At 21.6% G+C, this 22,268-nt stretch overlaps 5 protein-coding genes across 5 annotated transcripts; 3 read left to right on the top strand and 2 right to left on the bottom strand.

Moving 5' to 3' along the window:
• Window positions 1–274: 274 nt before the first annotated feature.
• Window positions 275–1,473, bottom strand: PY17X_1234200 (pyridoxal kinase, putative; the record flags this gene model as incomplete). Its single annotated transcript, XM_724332.1, has 3 exons — window positions 275–345; window positions 436–481; window positions 580–1,473. 3 exons carry the CDS (start codon window positions 1,471–1,473, stop codon window positions 275–277), a joined length of 1,011 nt encoding a protein of 336 aa, XP_729425.1.
• Window positions 1,474–3,218: 1,745 nt separating this feature from the next.
• PY17X_1234100 (protein phosphatase, putative) lies at window positions 3,219–7,580 on the top strand (the record flags this gene model as incomplete). The annotated part of the gene is made up of 1 exon (XM_726349.2): window positions 3,219–7,580. The coding sequence occupies one exon, from the start codon at window positions 3,219–3,221 to the stop codon at window positions 7,578–7,580; it is 4,362 nt and encodes a 1,453-aa protein (XP_731442.2).
• An 887-nt stretch (window positions 7,581–8,467) lies between these two features.
• PY17X_1234000 (conserved oligomeric Golgi complex subunit 4, putative) lies at window positions 8,468–11,962 on the top strand (the record flags this gene model as incomplete). Its single annotated transcript, XM_022956849.1, has 3 exons — window positions 8,468–9,192; window positions 9,387–11,520; window positions 11,645–11,962. 3 exons carry the CDS (start codon window positions 8,468–8,470, stop codon window positions 11,960–11,962), a joined length of 3,177 nt encoding a protein of 1,058 aa, XP_022812689.1.
• A 213-nt stretch (window positions 11,963–12,175) lies between these two features.
• On the bottom strand, window positions 12,176–13,652 carry PY17X_1233900 (RNA and export factor binding protein, putative; the record flags this gene model as incomplete). Its single annotated transcript, XM_022956848.1, has 7 exons — window positions 12,176–12,270; window positions 12,429–12,492; window positions 12,630–12,698; window positions 12,973–13,068; window positions 13,208–13,276; window positions 13,443–13,498; window positions 13,625–13,652. 7 exons carry the CDS (start codon window positions 13,650–13,652, stop codon window positions 12,176–12,178), a joined length of 477 nt encoding a protein of 158 aa, XP_022812688.1.
• A 523-nt stretch (window positions 13,653–14,175) lies between these two features.
• Window positions 14,176–21,935, top strand: PY17X_1233800 (zinc finger protein, putative; the record flags this gene model as incomplete). The annotated part of the gene is made up of 8 exons (XM_022956847.1): window positions 14,176–14,233; window positions 14,373–14,521; window positions 14,647–14,761; window positions 14,944–15,056; window positions 15,186–17,102; window positions 17,309–21,380; window positions 21,549–21,768; window positions 21,878–21,935. 8 exons carry the CDS (start codon window positions 14,176–14,178, stop codon window positions 21,933–21,935), a joined length of 6,702 nt encoding a protein of 2,233 aa, XP_022812687.1.
• Between the last annotated feature and the right edge of the window lie 333 nt (window positions 21,936–22,268).

The following is a 22,268-nucleotide window of genomic DNA, read 5'->3' as shown; positions in this document are numbered from 1 at the left end:
TTTTTTTTTTAAATGAAGTTTCAAACCTCTTATATTTTAAAAGTTGTCGAAAATGAATATACAAAAATAAGGAATACATGAATAAATCATCTAAAAAAATTATTGAATATATACACTAAGTAAATATGTAGGATCTGTTTAACATCACACCTGTATATATATATAGCATACTTTTAAAACTGCAAACTCATATTATAATAATTTAATAAATTAATGCGAATAGTATATTACCGAATTATTATAAATATTTTGTAAAAAAAAAAAAAAAAAAAAGTTATATATAAACAGGCTCGGCATTAACCAAAGTTCCATATACCTTGTCACTGGCAATTATATCTTGGTTTTCTAAAAAAAAATGAAAATTATAAAATACGTTGGAAATATCCAAAATTTATATAAAAAAAATTCAATGCAACCATATTTTTTTTAAATTACCTATTATGTGCAACTCCATAGAGCCAATACTATTTTCTATAACATTCTGAAAAAAAAAGAAAAAAAAAAAAAAAATATTATAAATTCAGATATATTCGTATTATACTAGTTTGAGATATACAATCCAGTGTGTGTAATACTTACATGCATTATATTTAAAACTTGGGAAACAATTTTTAGAATGCTTCCACCTTGTTTTATTATAAAGGATAATAATAAAGAAGAAAATAGATCACCAGTTCCACATACATAAAAATCAAATTTTTTAATTTTATATTTAAAGCAAATCATTTTATTTTGTTTATTAAAAAAACTGACATAAACAAATAAATGTTCGTTATCGAAATTATATCTAACAGATGTTAAAATGACCATTTTAGCTCCTTTATTTAATAAAGCTGATAAAGAATCTATTACATCTTTTTCATTTAATATTTTTTTATCACATAATAATTCAAGTTCATATTGGTTTGGTGTTAATATATCAGCATTACTAGCATATCTTTTATATACATCTACAATATCCTTATTTACATATATTTTTCCATCATCTCCCATTACAGGGTCACATATCCATAAAAAATTCATGTTTATTATATTTTCTATCAAATATTCTTCTTCATTATTATTTGTGATGTTATCATTTATAGTTGCATTATTATTTGTGATGTTATTTATAGTTGCATTATTATTATTGATACATTTGTTTATTCTTTTATTTTTTAATTCTAAAATAGTGTTTATAGCACATTCGACACATTCCTTTGTTTTAATAAACCCAGTTAAGAAGTATAAATTATTTTTATCCTCATATAAATTTGACACATCTAATATAAACTCATTCAAAATACTTTTCATATCACATATATTTAATTCCATACCACAATGTTTATACTTTGAATAATATTGAACTGTGTTCAGAATTTTTGGGACATGTCCTCGCCTTCTTAAAACAAATGAAGCAATATTGTTTCCACAGAATCCATCAAATACTTGAGATTGAATAGTTACGATATTATCTTTATTAACATTTACCATTTTTAAATTATAAAGAATAAAATATGCAAAAAACAAATTAATATAAAGAAATTATTGTATATATTATTATAGCATACTAAACGAATAAAACAAATTTTTTATTTTATGTGTTTCCTACCATCTTATATATCTATTATTATTTTAAAAAAAAAAAAAAATAATTAATTATATTGCTAGTGATGATTTAAGCTAATCTATAAAATAATATTTTTCATGTTTTGGGATTTATTTTATTTATAAAAAATTATTTTTTTTTAATATAATTTATAAATATATATATGTGCTATCAATGCATTAGGATCTATGTATTTTTTTATGCTCTTGTTATTACGATTGCAAGTGAATAAATAAAAAAAAATAAAATAGCAATAATATACAGAATAATAGCAAAGCAATAATGTAGTAAGAATAAGCGCTCTAAATAAAAAATGAAATTCTCTTATCAATATGAAAACGAAGGAAATTAATTTTGTGTATTTCACTATTTATAAAAGTAAGAGGGAGAATATTAGTTATTCATTTTATATATCCCACAAAATTAATAAACACATTATAATTTGGAAATAATTCAGACAGTTTTAAAAAATTCAATGATTTTGTTTCGATTTATTTTCGTGTGAAAAATGCAAACATTATTTGGTATAAAATTGTTTGGAGGTAAATAGAAATATATAAAATGATATATTATTTTCGTTATCCTATTTTTTAACATTTCTATGTGTGGGTTAAACATTTATAATTAAAAGCTAGCTATTTTATATTTCTATAAAAAAAAAATGTCATAAAAAATATGAACATGCAAGGTAAATAAAAATACAAAGATTGGTGTACATAAAAGATTACTCATTCTTGTATATAACAGCTGTTAAATTGGTTGTAATTTTATACAACATTAAGTATATAGGAATATATGTATTATATATTATTTTTGAATAAAATGGTGTACCTTTCAATCATACTTTTTAACATATTTTGTTAAAGCAAATATATGCACAAAATATAATTTATATGCATTGTTAATGCATTTTTTTTATTAAAATGACAACCTGTTTAAATAAATATATATCATTCTACGTATATTCTAAATTTTGCTTTCAAGTATTCATATTTGTATCTTAAGGTCTGTTCCTTATTTTATTTTTTAAACTGTTTATTTCTTAAATTTATATATTTTTTTTATTACACACACATTTCCATACAGCCATGTGTGGTTCTAAAAATGTATGAACATATTATATAAAAAAAAAAAAATATAATAAAAAATACCAAAATATATTGCTTAATCACTAATCATACTAACTATTATTCCATATATTTTAAAATGTAATTTTATAGTTATTAATAAAATAAAAACATTTATTAAATATTTAAATGTACACCTATTTAATATCAAAATATATATAATATTAAGTATTCTAATAAAATTTATTTATAGTCTTTTTAATTATTATATTGCAGTAGTAACCACAATTTGTATTATTTTTATTTTTTATGATTATTATTTAATGGTTATATTTTTATAGATAGAATAAAAAAAAAAAAATGATAAAAGCTAGTTTCACAGTAATTGACAATAACAACTTTGAATTTTTTTATTTTATTATAAGCTAAGGAAAAATGTGTGTTATAAAAAAGGAGTATATACATTATTGTAAAATAATTCCACAAATGCATAAATGTGCGATTATTTATATAAATTCAAACTAATACGTGCTAATTTCCTAAAAACGTACATTTATTAAAATATGGATACCGACGAGTCCAAAGAAAATGATATGGAAGAACTACCTTATAAATATGAAGTGTTTTCTTCAATCTTACTAAAAAATAATATTATAAATAATTTGAATTGTCATAGAAATGAAGATAAGCCAAATTTAAATATTCAATTTTCTGATGATATAACAATAAAAAAAAATGTAAAAAGTAGAAAAGGAAAACGACGAAAAAGAAAAAGAAGGGGAAGAATAATAAAATATGGGAATAGTGATATTTTATATTTTTCAGTTATTAGAATTAAAAAAGGATACCACATTCGAAATACATTTAGCATACTAGAAAAATCAGTAAAGACAAAAATCCAAAAAATGGAAAAAATACAAACTAAGATTCAATTATCGACGAAAAATGAGCAACTGAATATTAATAAAGAAAATAAAAACAGAGAAAACAATTTAGACAAATTTTTGAGACTAAATAATAATTCTAGATTATTATATAATCTAATAAATGATGTATATAGATATATAAATTTTGAATTAGTAATTGACCGTAAAAGATGCTACCAATGCTTTTTATTGAAACATGATAAAATAAATAAATATTCTATAAAACTTATTTCTTTATATAAATATTTACATATAGTGAAAAAAAAAATAAGCCAGATGGACATATACAGAAATGATTGTAAAATAGAAAAAAAAAAAAACAATTTCATTTTTAATTATGGTTTTTATAGCAAAAAGGGAAGGTATCATGAAAATGAGGATACAAGTTCTCATGCCATGTTTAGTTCATATAAAATATATAATGAGGTCAGTAAATTTATTAATTCGTTAAAAGAAAAAAATAAAAGCTGGAATATTAAGTATAACCTATTAGAAGATATTTTTAAACTATTAAAATTGAAGCCTACTAATAAGCATAATAGTGAATCCAAATTTTCTGGTACGGATAGTGATGAATACTATGAAGAAGGCAACTGGGAAGGTAAAAATAGTGGAAATAGTAAAGCTAGTAAAGCTAGTAAAGCTAGTAAAGCTAATAAAACTAATAAACGTCGTGGAAATGGTGAAAATGATGGAAATAGAAAAAACATATTTCATAGCAAAAACAGTGAAAAAATTTACCTAAAATTTACATTACCAACATATTATTTAATTCAAAAGACCCATAACAATGCAGAAGAAGAGAACTATGATATGATATGCAATTACTTTTTCTATGACCAAAATAATAAGAAGAAATATATAATAAAAAGAAAAAATAAAAAAAATAAAGTTGGTGATTTTGATCCTTATAAGTTAAATGTTATAAATTATGGTGTTGAAAGATCACAAATGTTACCAAACGACCAAGAAGAAAACTACTATACGTATAATGAAAATTTAAAGAAATTTCCAAATGTTAAATTTGTTTGCAAAGCATGCAAAAAATGGGAGTGTATAAAAAGTAACGACAAATATAATTTTTGCTACTTTAATTATTTATTTAAGCATTCGAATAATGCAAAAAAAAATATAAAAAAAAATAATAATATTATTTATAATGCACACAATTCAGATGATTTTACCGTTTCAGACGAATTTGAATATTTACATTATTACAATAAAAATAAAAATAAAAATAATGAGCGTCTCTTTTCAAATGTTATTTGCGAAAATGACGACGTGTCTAGTAGTAATAATAAACGTATTACTGATCATGATAAAATCGAATTATTTTCTGACTCGGCTAGGAATAATATTAATTGTTCATATAAAATTGAAAATGTAGAAGAAAAGGAAAAAGGAGAAGATCAAATAATTAAAAAACATCATGATAATGTAAAATACGAATTAATGAATGAAGAGTTTACATTAAATGATTATATGATCGAGTGTAAAACTTGTCGGCATTTTAGAATGTATGATAACTTACCAAATAATTATTTCACAGACATGTTTTTTAATGAACATGGTAGCTTAAAATGTCAAAATTCTATGAACAAATCAGGTAAAAGTATATTTTGCAATATCCCAATAATTTGTAATCAGAATGATAATGAAATAGAATATATAAAAAATAGTAAAACTAACGAATATAAAACCAATTGTTGTTTAAAAAATATAAGAAATAACAATTTCTTCAAATCGATGATCTCTTATTTATATTCTGATGTAGAATTTTATGAAAAAGAAAAAAAAAAAATTTTTTTATATAATAAAAATAAAGTTTATACAACAAATAAACATACCAATATACTATCGGTTATGGAAAAAGGAGATTGTCCAAATGATCAACCAAAAAAAGAAATGGATATAATTTTTAGTTCAGTAACGAATTTAAAAAAACAAAAGAAAGAATATTTTGATGATATAAAAAGAAAAATGTTTGTAAACTATTATAAAAATACTATAAAAAGAAATTCAGAAAATAAACAGAGTAAAGAACAAAATGATAAAGACAATAATATAAATATTTTAGAAAAAATACCTACTCAGTTTGATATGCATTTATTTACAATATGTGATGGTCATACTGATTCAAATGCTTCCATTTTTTTAATTCAAAATGTTCATAAATTATTTTATTATCTTTTAATTTATACATTTTTTAATATTCACATGTCTTTAAAACTTTTACATCCCCTACTTGATATCTTATATTATAAATATACATTGGATAATAATTTAAAGACTTTTTCTGGGTCATGTATTATTAATGTGTTACTTAGGAAAAATCATATATATGTAAATAATACTGGGGATAGTAAATGTGCTATTATGACATTTGATATGGAAAAATTTGCATACACGAACTCAATGAGTAATACATTGAAAAAAGAGAAGAATAAAAAAAAAAATAAAAAAAAAAATAAAAGTGATGTTGAGAAAAATAATATATTTTCTAAACCCTCAAATAGCGAAGTAACTAACTATAAAAACTATATTATTAATGAAGAATCGATCTCATATAATGAATTAAATTCTGAACATAATTGCAATAGCTATATGGAATATCTTAGAATGTATAAATTAAATTTTTATGATAATTTAAAAAAGGATTATTTGATCTCAAAAATGGAAAAAAATAAAGAAAAGTTAAAACAAAAAGTTGAAAATATAAAATGTGATAAAAAGGAATTACATAAAGAAAAAATTACAACAACCGATTATCAAATTAAAATTAAAGAGACAGAAGAGGTATCAAATATTAAGAATTTCAGTAATGATAATAAAAAGAAGAAAGGAAAAAAGACAAAAGAAAGAGAGGAAAATGTTTCGATAAGCAATGATTTAAAAGATTGGATCATAAAAATAAATAAATATATTTTAAAAGAAGATGGAAAACAAATAAATATAGGTAATGTCCCTTTTAATTTAATTCAATTTAACAGATTATATGGATGTTTACATCCATGTCGAGTAATAGGTGATTATGATTTAAAAGAGAAAGGTAGGGATTTAAACGGGAAAGGTAGCGATTCAAACGGGAAAGGTAGCGATTCAAACGGGAAAGGTAGCGATTTAAAAGAGAAATGTACCGATTTAAAAGAGAAATGTACCGATTCAAACGGGAAATGCACCGATTCAAACGGGAAAGGTAATGTTTCGGATTTTATTTTGTCTAACAATTCTAATATATATAAATATGACATGAATAATATAAATTTGATAAATAATATTCATTATATTTATAAAATACAAAAATGTATAAATTGCAAAATTATATATTTATTGAATAGTTATGGAAAAATAAATTCGATTAGAAACATTTCTTTACTTAATATGAAAAATGAATTATGTCAAAATAATAACATCTTTGTAAATTATATTGAAAAAGAACAAACAGACAATTATTGTAATAATGTGATAGATAAATATGAAAGTTATAATTCCTCTGAAAAAAAACTTGAAAGTTTTATAACCATTTATAAAGACAATGAAAATATTAATGACTCTAAAAAAATGGGAAAAAAAAATATTAACTTATGTTTAAATGAATCCGTATCTCCATATTTACATATTAAAAATAATTCGTTAAATAAAAATTATGTATATCGATCAGGAAAAAATGAAAACAAACATTTTTTTCATTTGCTAATTATCGCATCGGATGGTGTTTTTGAATTTCTTAATCCGATTTATGTTTTAAATATAATAAAAAAGAATAAACCTATTTATAAAAAAATACAAAAAATTTATCATATTTACAACATGCATATAAATAATCGAGATTCAAAAAACAGCGATATAAATTATATGTTACATACATGTATGTTTACTAAAAAAGAATGCACACAGCTCGCTAAAAATATTGTTAAGAGCACAATTACTAGTGGAAATCTTGATGACAGTACATGTTTTTGTATTTTTTTGTTTCCTACAATGTTTTTTCAAAATTAAATATTTTAGAGCAAGTTCATTGATGTACATAATATTCATGACTTAGAATTATCTGGAATGAAATACTTCGTCACATAAATAAATTTATTGTGTGTGATTATTTTTGTTTTATAAAAAATACCTTGCATAGTCATATTTTTTCATTATTTCATTCTACTATTTTTTTTTTGCGTTCATATATTTATTTATTTTGTTAATATTTTTTTTTAAATAAATTTGCGTTTATTATTGCATGTTCATATTTATTACTCGTATATATATGAACAAATTAATGATTTAAAAAATTATTTGGGGTATTTATTTAGTTTGCAGATTTTTAGCTGTTCAATATTTTTTTAGGCATGTTATGTATTAAAAAGCTAATGCCTATTTTTGGTGTTCACTATGAAAATTACCTAACTATATATTACCTGATGTTTCGTTTACCTTTTTTTATATTTTTTGTTCTTATATGTATATAATTATCCGTATTGTTATTACTATTTAAATTTGGCTAACAATTTTAAGCGATTATGCTCTTCTAGATTTTCATAAGGTTAAATATTTTTATTAAGGCATTTGCATTATTTTTTTTAATTTTATGTACTATTTTGTCGAATTTATTTCGGCTTTATATTTTTTTTTTCATTTTTGCTGATACCACACTTTTGTAAAGTGACACATTTTTAAGCTCAAACTCAATATCATAAAAATCGAGGATAATTAAAAGGGAAGTATTACAAAGGAGTGGATAAAAGGGAAGTATTACAAAGGAGTGAATAAAAGGAAACTTTTTTTTTTTTTTTTTTTTTTTTTTAAATGGGATACTACACACTAAGTATGTATAAGCTTAATGTATGTATGAGCTTAATGTGGGGATAGAGAATAGTTATTTTTTGTAAGTGAAAATGGAAAATTTTTCAAGCGCATCATCAAGTTGCCAACATGAAGATGATGAAGAGACAGTTGTAAATAGTAGTAAAAATGTTGATATACAGTATACATCCAATATGAATAAAATAAATGAATATATTGAAAAGCTAGATATGCTGGATAATAATTTTGATTTAAAAATAACTTTAAATCAACAAAGGGAAAAAGAAAATTTTATTAACAATATTGACAACATAAATATCTATATAAAAAAACATATGTCATTTAAAAAAAAGTTAAACGAAATAAATAAATCTTTTAAAAAAAACTGTAACTATGATGCTTTTTCTAAAATAGAAAATGTGTACAAAACTATATCAAATATAAATTCGTCTTATGAATTTATTATATTAAAAATAAAAATTGAAGATTATATAAATAAAATCGAAGAAAAATTAAAAATAAATAATTACATTGATACTATTCCATTTTTAAAGTTATTTTTAGAAATCCGGAAAAACATATTTAAATATAATTCATTATATTTTTTACATCTTAATGAACAAAAATATGAACAAAATTTTTCCAGCTTTTTAAATGACGAGGATAAAACCCTTCAAAATGATATGACAGATTATGTTAATTATAAAAGACCTTTAATTTTTCAAAATTATTTAGATAAAAAAAAAACACATGAAAAATTTCAAGCATATACACAAATATATGAAATAAATAAAGACAAAATAAATTTGCTCAATAGGTAATTATCACAAAATTTTTAATTTAAAAAATGTCGAATAACTACCCAAATTTTCTTTTTATAATGTATCCCCCTTTTTTTTGTTTCAAATAAGATAATATATGAAATATATAACTTTTGTATATGTACATGTTGTATGCTTGATGTTTTATCTAAATTATTTGGCCATTTTTATTTTTTTGCATCTTTTATAGATACTACAATCGAGTAAAAGAGATGATAGAAAATGAAATAGTAGAATTGATTAAAAAAAAAGATATTGAAAATGTAAAGAATAAAATTAACATTTATTTAAGTTTGTTCACAACACAAAATAAAAAAAGCTTTGTAGATAAGACAGACAATACAAATTCTACATTAAAAAATGGGGAAGTGAATGGGGAAGTGAATGGGGAAGTAAGTGGAGGCGAACGAAACGATTCTAAAGAAATGCCGTTTAAAGGAAGCGAAAATAGTGACAATTCGCATTGTAGTAGTAATGAAAGCGATAGAAGTGGTGGGAAAGAGGACGAAATATGTGGCAATAAAAATGATGTAGATGAGTATTTAATATATTATGATGAATATTTATTTGTTTGTATAGTTATATACAAACTTGTAGAAATAGAAATCGATAAAATAATTGATTTGTTAAAAAAAAAAATAGTTAGTAGTGAAGATAATATTTATATAGAATGCATAAAAAATTGTTACAATTGTTTATATAAATATAATTTATATTTTGAAAATTTGGTTAAAGATAATCTAGTGTATATAATATATAATAGAAAAATAGAATTAATATATAATAAAATAATTAGTGTAATATTTCAAACATTTTGTTCTCAAGCAAAATTATGTATAAATAGTTTTGATGAATTAAAAGATTATGATAAAAATATCGAAATATTATCAGTATTATGTTATAATTTTGTTAATATAAAAATATATTTACATGATTTATATATTAATAAATTTCAAAAATTAAACAATATGTTTGATATAAAAAATTATATAAATACAAATATATATTCAAATATAAATGGAATATATAAAAATATACCATATATAAATATTATACAAGATTCTATATGTTTTTATATAGATCATGAGATTCTATTTTCTAGACATTGTATAAATAAAGCATTTATTTTGACAGATGATATTATGCTATCTCTAATTAATGATGAGAATAATAAAACAGTTGAACCATTTAATCAAAATATTTCAACATATAATGATGAAATATATAGTATTAACAGTGCAGGTAATAATAATGAATATACTTCCACTTTTTTAGAAGACTCTTTTTTTATTTTTCAAAAATCTGTTTGTAGAAGTATAAATATGAATGATATTAATATTATATGTGTTTTGATAAATAATATTATGATAATAATATCTACAACCTTAAAAGAATATTTAAAAGATAATATAAAAACAAGTCGAAATATATATTCTTCATTTATTCATGACATAAATAATTTAAAAAAATTCTCTTTTAAAAAATTGTTAAAAAGCATAGACAATAATAATTATACAGAAAATAGTAAAAATAATAAGACTGTGCAAATAGCTCAAAATTTTGTAACATCACTAAGTTATATTAGTTCTGATAATAATAATGATGATGACAAAAAAAATAATTTTAGCAATATTAGCAATATTAGCAATTTTAGCAATTATAACGTTGCTGATGCTTCAAACAATTCCCATACTACACATTATGGCCTAAATAACACTTCCGATAAATTATTAACAGGTCATTCTAAAAATAATACAAAAACGGTTAATAATAAAATAAAAATTGATGACATTTATAATTATTTATCTCAAGACAATTATAATAATTTATACAATCCCTTAAATAACAATCAAGATAATAATATAGAAAATCAAATTATTAATTCCAAATTTAGTTATCCTCATTGTGTTAATAATATTGAAGCATGCCATCAGTATATACAAAAATATAAAATTTTTATTCATGATTATTTTTCTGAACGATTTTTACAAAATGATATATCTCAAAAAAAAAAAACTCAAAATTATTTACTAATGTTTAATAATGCATTGACTAATTATGATAATATTTTAAATGATTATGAAAAATTAAATATAGAAAATTGTAAAAATTTATTAAATATTTTAAAAATACATTTTGTTTCTCAATTAGTAGTAATAGAAAATATCAACTTTGACATTTCTAGCGAACAATATTCTTATTACCAATTAAATGATCCATATATACATAATTTAACAGTTAAGATTAAGTTAATTTTGCATCATATATCTCTTTATTTTAATCAAAACATTTTCCATATAATTGTAAACATGTTGGCTGAAAAGGTAATAAATTTTAATATGTACACTACTATAAAATTTTGTTTATACTTATTTTACCTTGCTTGTAAATAATTTATGCATAAACACATGTACATGTGCATGTTTTATACATTCCTTGTTCATGCAGATTTGCAAATATATCGAACGGATTATAATGACGAAGAAATTTAGCCTTTATGGATGTGTGCAAATAGATAACGACATAAGAAATCTCATGTTATTTTTTACTTCAGTAACAAGTATTAATATAAAGAAAGAATTCTTAAAATTATTGGAAATTTGTGAATTATTGAATATAAATGATTTACAAGATTTTAAAGATTTTTATGATGAAAATAAAAACAACCTAACCACAAATGAAATTGAAAATATAATATCACTAAGAAATGACATTCCTGATGATTTTTTAAAATCAATTAAGTTATATATGAATTTGAAGATTTAGTAAAAAGTTTATTGTTAAGGGGAAAGGTACACAAAGTTTGAGTGTCCTATACATTTTTTTTTTTTTTTAAAATGCACAAACAAAAAAATAATAATAAATAAGTGCAAATAAAATATGACCAAATTATTAGCTATTTAGACACATTGTTCGAAACAATAATTTAAAAATAAAAAAAAAAATTATATATTTGTATTCAAATCATACAAAAAAAAATTACCAAGGGCATTTACTTTTATATTTTTTTTTGTAACCATAATTCGATTTGTGTAGCATTTCCATTTTAATGGATTGCCCTTCAATCTCGGAGCCTATTAAGGGTGAGATAATAAAAAAAAATTATGAACAGTCAGAATATTTTGACTAATATATGCACTGTATTTCCGAATTAATTTAAGTACATATGTTTTAAAGTATATCAAAATAATGTGAAAATAAAAGTGTTTCACAATTTTTATCTTCATCTCACCATCATATTTATCAATTGCTTTTTGAGCATCCTCTATACTTTCAAAAATACAAACTGCTGTTCCCTATAAATAAGAATATTCAAAATAAATATTTGCACACAAGAAAGCGAATAAATCAATATGCATATGTACATACACATTCTATTATTTTTTTTTTGGTGAACTAGCTATAATAAATTAAAAAAAAAAAAAAAAATTACATCCGATCTATCCGTATGATCATAGTTTATCCATACGTTTACAACTTTGCATACATTAGTAAACAATTCCTACAAAACAAGATTGAAATTGGAAAAAAATTATAAGCTTAGTTTCGCAAAAAATGTTAGACAATAACCACGTTATTATTGCCACTCACATATATTGCATATGTATATATACACACACATATTGCATATATATATTGCATATGTATACATTGCATGTGTATATTGCATATGTATATCGCATATGTATATTGCATATGTATATCGCATATGTATATTGCATATGTATACATTGCATGTGTATACATTGCATGCGTGAACGTTATTTGCTTTATACCATTAAGTTCTCTTTGTTAATTGTATATTCCAAGTTGGATATTTTAACTCGGGCATGGGAATTTCGTTCCATATCGTTCCTCATGTGATCGTGGTTCTTTCGAAGGGGTAATGAAGACATGCATATTATGGGGATATTATTTATATTATTTTTTTATTTTTATTATTTTTATTTATTTATTAATCGTGCATGTATATATATGCACACTCATTTATTTCCTTGTATTTATGTTTACTCTATGTTTATTTTTCCCATTTTGTTTATTTATTCGACTGTAGTGGTTATTCGTTTTATATCCATTATTCTATATGAAAAGTGGAAACGAATAAAAAAAATATCAAAAGAAATTATCATATATATGCAATGGTTAGAGGTTTCTCAAAGGATCCCCACATATATGGGTATATACATATTTTGTAGCAATTTTTTATCATTTTTTTTCATTTTTTTCATTTTATTTCATTTTATACATTGGAACGGCCATATTTGACATGTGATCTATTATGTTTTCTATGTTGACGGTCGTCTGGAAAAATACGTAAAAAAATTGTATTATATATATATATATGGATGTATAGAGAAATCCTAATATTACATGTACATGAAATAAATTTATAATTTGTTATCTCTTAATTTTTGCAATATAACAAACCATTATGATATCTTCGAAATTCTCTCATTCTTATTTTATGAGAAATTATAAATAATAAAAAAAAAAAATGACAAATATAAGCGTATATATATAATAGGGATAATTTGCATAATAAAATGGATGAATAGTATTTGCCAAATTTTATAAAACTAAATAAATATATAGCCAAAGTACGAAAAAATAATTTAAGAATTTTATTTTTTTAAATAGTATAAGAATAGATGTTACGTAAATTTTTTTGTATAAATATTATGCATAGATAAAAAAAAAAAGCACATCGGGGAAAATATCATTAAACAATATATATATAAATATAAAATATGCAATATTATGATTTCTTGATTATTACATTTTCAATAAATGGTTAAAAGTTTAACTACATTTTAATGGAAAAAATTATATATCAAAAAAATAAAAATTATTCCCCTGAAAATGTATAATGCTTCATACTTGTGAATGCTTACATGTTTGCCCATTAATTAATAGGTTTGTTTATATCTATACCTGTATGATCTATTAAGCTTTTTAACACACTAAATAGATATGACATGATGAAAAAAAAAAAAGTAGTAAAATTGAAGGATGAATATGTGCCCAAAGGGAATTATAGTATACTTAGAAAAATATATAAAGCTTAAGAATGTTTACAATTATATACATACATAATACATACATGCATACATACATGCATACATACATTTTATTGCTTTGTTCTGTTTCAATTTCTATGCGTATTTCCCATTTTTAGTAAGCAAGGATGCCCTTTTAACTAACATATTTTTAGAGACGAATGAAAATGAAATTACAAAAATAGAATCTCAAAATTCTCACATAGTAACTAATTGTATTAGCAAACTTCAAAAAAAAAATATCCAAACTAAATTGAAAGGTTTAAATGTAGGTTTTCAAATTAGATAAAGCTTTGAAAATTTTCCGTATTTTTTGACAAGTTTCGAAATCGTAAATACATAGCCATTCATTATATTCATCCTATTTTATTCATTTTATTTTTATAAATGTAGGATTTGCTTAGTCATCTAAATAAATGTAACGAAGATGAACTTAACAATGTATTTCCAAGTTTTGTAAATATTTATAAAAAATTAATATTTCACCCAAATTGCAATATCAGGGAAAGTAATAATATTTTTTTTTGACTATACATTGTGTACTTATAAATAAACCTTTTTTATTTATGCAACCTCCTACATTGCAATTTGTGTTTATTTTGTCTGTCTGCATTTAATACACACATATATTTATTTATTTATATATATATATATTTTTTTTTTTTTTTTTTTTTTTTTTTTTTTTTTCAGGCTTAAATGTATGCCTCCAGCTATTTATCAACAGAATCAACAAGAAAATAAAAAGACATTTGCAAACGTTTTTTCCTCCTTTGTTTGTTTCAACTTTCGACTACAACAAGAATGTAAATAATATTTATACATATATAATAATATGCTTTATAAAGATATTTTATAGGGATGTAACTAGAGCCATATATCTTTTTTTTTTTATTTTTTTTTTATTTTTTTTTTTTTTTTTTTTTTTTTTATAGGTTAACTGTATATCAAAGGAAATCCTCACTTTAATGTTTCCAAAGAATGTAGAAGTAAAGAATGACGAAGTAAAGAATGACGAAGTGAAGAATGACGAAGTGAAGAATGACGAAGTAAAGAATGACGGCGAAAAGAATGCAAATAAAATACGAATGCAAGAAGAAAATAAATTATATAAAAATATAAAATCTTTAAATGTGAATATTACAAATTTATATAATTGTCTAAAATATATAAAAGAAGATATAGAAGAAACAGTAACATCTAATTTAAATAGTACAGCACATAACGAAGATTATGATAGTACTGTTTATTTATTTAACGTTTTATCTTTTTTTCCATCTTTTATTTATATACTTGTGAAGAGTATTAAAAATGACAGCGAAACTGAGAAAAAAAATAATAGCGTATTAAAAGATAAAATAAAAAATGAGTTTTCATGTTTTAATAATATGTTTCAAATATTTTTTAGACATTTAAATAGTATATATAAAAATAGTAATCAAAATTTAAAATTAAGAAAAATAATATATTTATCAATATATAATATAATATATATATTAAAAAAAAAAAAAATAAATTATTTTGATATAAATTATGAATCAAATACAACTATTTATAATTACATATGTTGTATATTAAGTGATAAAGAAGAATATATTTTTAAAAATATTAATCATATATTATTAATGTATTTTTATTCTGATAATATTAAATTAATAAATACAAATTTCTTGAGAAGTTATTTATCATTAGTTAAACAAAATAGAGTCTATCAAAATGATATATTTAATTTTAACATTCCTTTATTTATTTATATATTTCAAAAAGAATATATCCAACAAAATTTTTTTTTCTTTTTTTTTATTTTTTATTTTTTATTACTAAATAAAAAAAAATCATCATTGATAATATATTATGACATCCTCCTATACTTATGCGATTTGTTCAGCCCATTTTCGCAAGCAGATTCGAAAGCAGATTCGAAAACATTGCCAAATGCAAATGACAAAACTACGGGCCAGAGTTCGGACCATGGCCAGTGCAAAGCTACAAACAGAGAGTTAGAAGCATGTGAATGCTGTAATGTATTAAGAAGAAATATATTTATTTTACCAATAGAAATAGTTTTAATACAAAAAGGATTTTCAAATTATAGTTACTGTTTTAAAAACATGTATATATATGATATGCTTGAAAATAGTTACTATTGTTATGATGTAAAAAATTTAAAGAAAACAGAAAAAAACAAAAATAATGATAATAAAAAAAAAAAAAAACTAAAAGATTTAAGAAATAATATAGAAAAAGAAATTATAGACGAAAATTATTTTATAGATACATTTACACATTTTATAAGATCCTTTGAAAATTTATCCAATTCATTATTACTTGATGTTATTGATATGTTAGATTTTTATATTTCTAAATTGTGCGAAATAAAAAATAGTGAATTAGAAAAGTCTAGTGGTAATGAACAATATGGTTATATATATAATGATGGTATTAGTTTTATTTTTAAATTACTTTTAAAATTAAAAGATTTAATATTTCCAAAAGATAATAAACATATTGATATAAACAAATTGAACAATACTCAAGAGCGTTTAATAAATACATTTAAGAATCTGTTTGATTCTATTTTCAAATTGATTGAATTAAAAAATTATAAAATAATTCCAAATTTAGAAAATAATTTTTTTATTCTACAATTTATTTGTAATTATGTTGATGACAAAAATGAATATTTTACAAATTTAATAAAAATATTAACAAATTTTGAAAATATAATTTGTTCAGAAAATATTGAAAAAAATACATATTTTTCTCTTATTCGCGTTTGTTTAAATTTTATATATTTATGTTTTGAAGAAGGCATTAAAGATCATCATATATTAGCATCTGATTTTATAAAGGTGATAAAATAAATTGTTTATCTTTCTTCTCTTTTTGTCTTTCCCAATTGAGTGCATTCTCATCACTTCCGCTCTTTACACATTTTCGTTCTTTACACATTTTCGTTCTTACACATTTTCGTTCTTTACACATTTTCGTTCTTTACACATTTTCGTTCTTTACACATTTTCGTTCTTTACACATGTTCGTTCCTTTCCCAATGCAGATGCTGGTAGACACCCCTTCGAATAAGGATGATGTAGAAATGAAACTAAAAGTGTGTATCGAGTTAATAAGTTTTCTGAAAAATAAGAATAAAAAATTTATTAATATTGAAAAAACAGTCTTATCGATATATATAGAATATATTTCTATTTCACAAAATTTGGAAGATAATAAAAATAGTGATGATAATATAATTAACTCTTTTTATACAGCATTATATAATATTGACGTTTCAAAAAATAAAATTTTATTTGGAAATATATTTTATAATAATATATTATATATATATAAAAATAGAATTATGAAAAATAATATATTTTGTGAAGATAATTTTATTGATTTTTTTTTTCAAATTTTTGAGAAAAAAAAATTTAATGTTTTTAAATATGGAATAAACAATTTCGGACTTATAGAAAATGAACCTGATTATAATAAATTAAATAATTTATATTTATATTTCCTTTTAAATATTTATTTAAAAATTAATAAAAAAAATATTGAAACATATTGTATAAATTTATTTTCACATTTTAAAAAAGAAACAATTTATTCTTGTCTAATTGTTATGAAAAATATTTTTAAATTTTTAACAGATTCTGAATATAATAATATAGTTAACTTTTCTAATAGTGAAATAAATGATTCTGAAATAAATAGTGACAAATCATATGAACGTTCAGATTTATCAAATATCTCCGATCATACTTCATACAACTCTAACACTATTTTAAATCACAAAACAATAACTATCGATTCTCAAACTTGCCACATAACTGTTTGCATAGCCAGTGGGATGGCCACTTGTGAGTCTGAAAATATTTCCAACTTTGCCAACGTTGATAAATTTGAAAATATTTCCAAAATTGACAAAATTGACAAAATTGACAAAATTGACAACTTTGGGCAGCTTGGGGAAGATGAGGATATGCGGATGCGGCTGGAAATGCAAAGAAGCGATGTCTTAAGCAATATATATATAAATAGATTCATAGAATTGTATAAACTGTATAATAATATAGAATCTTTAACTATATGTGATATAAAAAATATTACTTATTTATTGTATAATGAAGAAATAAGAAAATGTTTGAATTATTCAAATGTAGAAATTGTAGAAAATATGACAAATTTAGACACATTTTATTATTTTATTTATCAAAATATCGAAGATGAAGAATTTGTTTTTTTCTTATTATCTTTAAAAGAAGAGTTAGAAAAGTATCAAATAAATAAATGCAGTAAATTTGAGTCCTTTTTTATAATATATTATTATTACTTTAAAAAAAAAGGGAAACAAACATATATTAAAAATGTAAACACTCAAGATATAACCGTTTCAGATATTATTTATATTATAAAAATTGTTAAGAATTATCAAATTTTAAATATATGTAAATTTTTATTGAAAAGAATTAAAAGAAAGACAGAAGATGTAATAGATAAAACAGGTGATACATTTTTAGAAACTATTTCAAACGAATTAGTAAATTTAAAGGCAAATAATTTATACCAATTAAAAATAAAATTATTTTTATTTAAAAATTGTGTAGTAAATTATATAAAGGAATACAACTATTGTGTAGAATCAAAAGAAGCCACCACAAATCGAGACAAAAAAAACGATGCAGAATTGTATGATGACAAAAACGATGCAGAATTGTATGACAAAAAAAACGATGCAGAATTGTATGATGACAAAATAAATAAAATAAAAATTTTTTTTCCAGAAAAATTGCATGCTTATATAGATAAAAATTTGAATTTAAAACTATGCGAAAAAAATGAAATAGGAACTTTAAATTTGTTATACCATTTAATATGTATTACTAAACATGTTAATAATTCTAGCTTAATTAATTTTCAACTTATTAAAAATTTGACTAAAAATATAAAATATTTATCTATTAAAAATTATGACATATTTTTCTATGCTCTATATTTAATTAGTAGTAAAGACGAAGAAATAGATATGAACTATTCAGAGATCAAAAACTCAAAATTAGAAAAATTATATAAAAATGGTCAGGAAGTTGACGAAACAAACGAAGCGATGATAAAAGGGTGCCTAAATAATTATCTCTCCTTTTTAAATGGGCATTACAGAAAAATATGGAACAATCAAATTAATTTTTATAAAAAAAAAATAAAAAATTTAGACAGCGTGTTAGGAAATAAACTAAAAGAAGATGATAACAAATTTAAGAAAAATAAATCAGGAAAAATTAAAAAAATAAAAGTAAATAATAATAGTTCAATAAAATTGATAGATACAATTTTTGGTCAAAATAAAATAGGATTATATTTTCTAAAATTTGTAATATTATTAATTATGAAAAAAGAAAAATATCAAATAATTCAAGATGAAACTATTATAAAAAATATAATAAAACTTGTTTATTTTATTTTGTCTATAAATCAATGTCGAAATTTATTTATTCATAAAAAAATAAAATTGATAAGTATACACATTTTAAAACTCTTATTTAAAAATTATTCACAATATTTAAATGGAACTAAAAAAATTTATTTCCTATCTGTAGATTTAGGAATAAATAATTATAAACACATTTTTAATGAGTCTTTATTATTTTTTGATAAAATAATTGAAAATGATATAACCAGTCAAATGCTACAAACAATTAAAGGAAAAATATTTGATCTATATATTAATACATTTTATTTATATATATTAGTATTAAATATAGATAAATATAAAAAAAATAAAATATTTATTAACAGAATTATGAGTATAATATTATTAAATATTGTGTTGGTAAAAGAGTTCGATAAAATTAAAAAAAATAATCCAAAAAAATTTGAAATTTTAAATGCATATTTATGTATAGACAGAAATTGTCAAAATGAATTTTTGTATTCTTTTTTCGACTCTAATGTGGAACAATATGAGCAATTAATAATAAAAAAAATGAGTCATGAAAGTGGAAGCGAAAGTGGAAGCAAAAGTGGAAGCGAAAGTGGAAGAAGCGCTAATTGGGAAGAACAGGTCATATCTGGAACACAATTATATATCCATAAAACTGAAGATGATTTTTTTAGCGAAAATAATTATGTAAATAGTGCGAAAATTGTTAACTCCCTAAAGCAAAAGCAAAATGAAAAGAAAAATGAAAAGAAAAAGCAAAATGAAATATCTATAACACAATCTTCAAACGAACCCAATGTCAGCCAAAATTGCAGCCGCAACCAAAATTGTCGCTCCGTGGGAGACGTCGAAAAAAGAGAGCCCGAGCAAGGTTTGGAAGGTTTGGAAAGTTTGGAAAGTTTGAAAAATTGTCAGAATTTTCAGCATTGGCAGCATTGCCAAAATTTTCAACATTGGCAACATTGCGAGAGTGGGCCGGGCGGCTTTGGGAAAAAAGGGAAAAAGGCAAACCCACTATTTTTATTAAAAAGCGGAATTGTAAACCCCTTTTTAATGATAGATATAGATAAGAGCACCCTAGATTTATATACATTTTTATTAAAAAGAAATTATTTAAATATATTATTATTTTTGATAAATATATGTCTATCATCCGAATATTTTATATATGATTTTGAATTATATAAAAATTTTTTGATATATTTAGAAGAACATGATATTGGCATTTACAATTTTTTAGAAAAGTTCGAGGGTATTGATAAAATAAGTTGTATGTATAATGATTCAGATAAAAAATATGATTTAAAATTTATAAAAAAAAATGAAAAAAAATTATATATATTTTTACTTAGTATAAATCTCTTACTTGAACTAATTTCAGTATATCCAACTGAATCTATAATGATAATAAATGAAAATAAATTATTAGAAATAAAAAATATTAATGAATTATATTTATCAAATTTAATCATAAATAGTCAAATAAATGAATTAGAAAATATTTCCAAAAATTATATTAGCACAACATATTATTATGATAAATTTCACAAAACTCTTACTTTTAAATTTAAGATAACAGAGGATGATGATTCTCAAAACTTCGAAGGTGTCACTGCCAAACTTTCTCTAAGCTTCATGCCAAACTACCCCTTCTCCGTTTTAGTCATAAATGACAAGATCGAGTCTCTCGGTATGCCGAAAAATAAAATAAAAAATAAAAATAAAAAATAAAAATAAAAAATAAAAAAAAAAATAATAAAATATCAAAATAAAAAAAAAAAAAAAAAAATACCAAAAAAAAATACCAAAAAAAAATACCAAAATAAATTTCCCCATTTTCCATTTCCCACCATCTCAGACAAACGAGCCCCTATACACAACTCCATAAAGAGCATGTACAAATATGCAAGGATAGGAAACATAAATGAAATATTTATAAAGTTTGACAGTCTTATGAACTCTTATTTCCAAAATAAATCACATTGTAATATATGTTTTATGATATTATATGATAAGAAAACATGTGATAAAGTATGTTCAAAATGCAACACTTCCTATCACAGTCACTGCCTTTATAAGTAAGATTCTCTCCTTCATATTCCTTTTTGATTTATTCAATTTTATTTGTAAAATATTCATTAATATTCCATTATTTTATTATTTCATTATTTTACTTTCCTTTTATAGATGGTTTTTAACATCTCATAACACAAAATGCCCATCATGTCAAATTCAATTTAGCTAAACCCTGAACCCTAAGATTAAACTGAGCATGAATCGGGTGTGCACTATTTTTAACATATTTGTTTTGTTTTTATCATTATTAAATTTGTTCAAAATAAAACAAATTTGTTCAAAATAAAAGTGGAGAGCCACTCTATAATTAAATTGCATCTTTCAAACTATTTTTATAGCATATAAATTTTAGTAAATTTTTCAAAAAAAAAAAAAAAATTATATAAATTGGTATAATCGAGTACACAAAAAAAAGTGGCTAACGTTTTAGCAGAAAAATTATAAATAAAAAAAAAAATTTGCAAAAATAAAAAATAAAAAATGCATTATCAAATGAAAGATT

The sequence above is a fragment of the Plasmodium yoelii genome (genome assembly GCF_900002385.2).
Source record: "Plasmodium yoelii strain 17X genome assembly, chromosome: 12".
Lineage (NCBI taxonomy): Eukaryota > Apicomplexa > Aconoidasida > Haemosporida > Plasmodiidae > Plasmodium > Plasmodium yoelii.
Note: the sequence above shows the minus strand (reverse complement) of the source record. Positions and strands in the feature narration are given on the sequence as shown.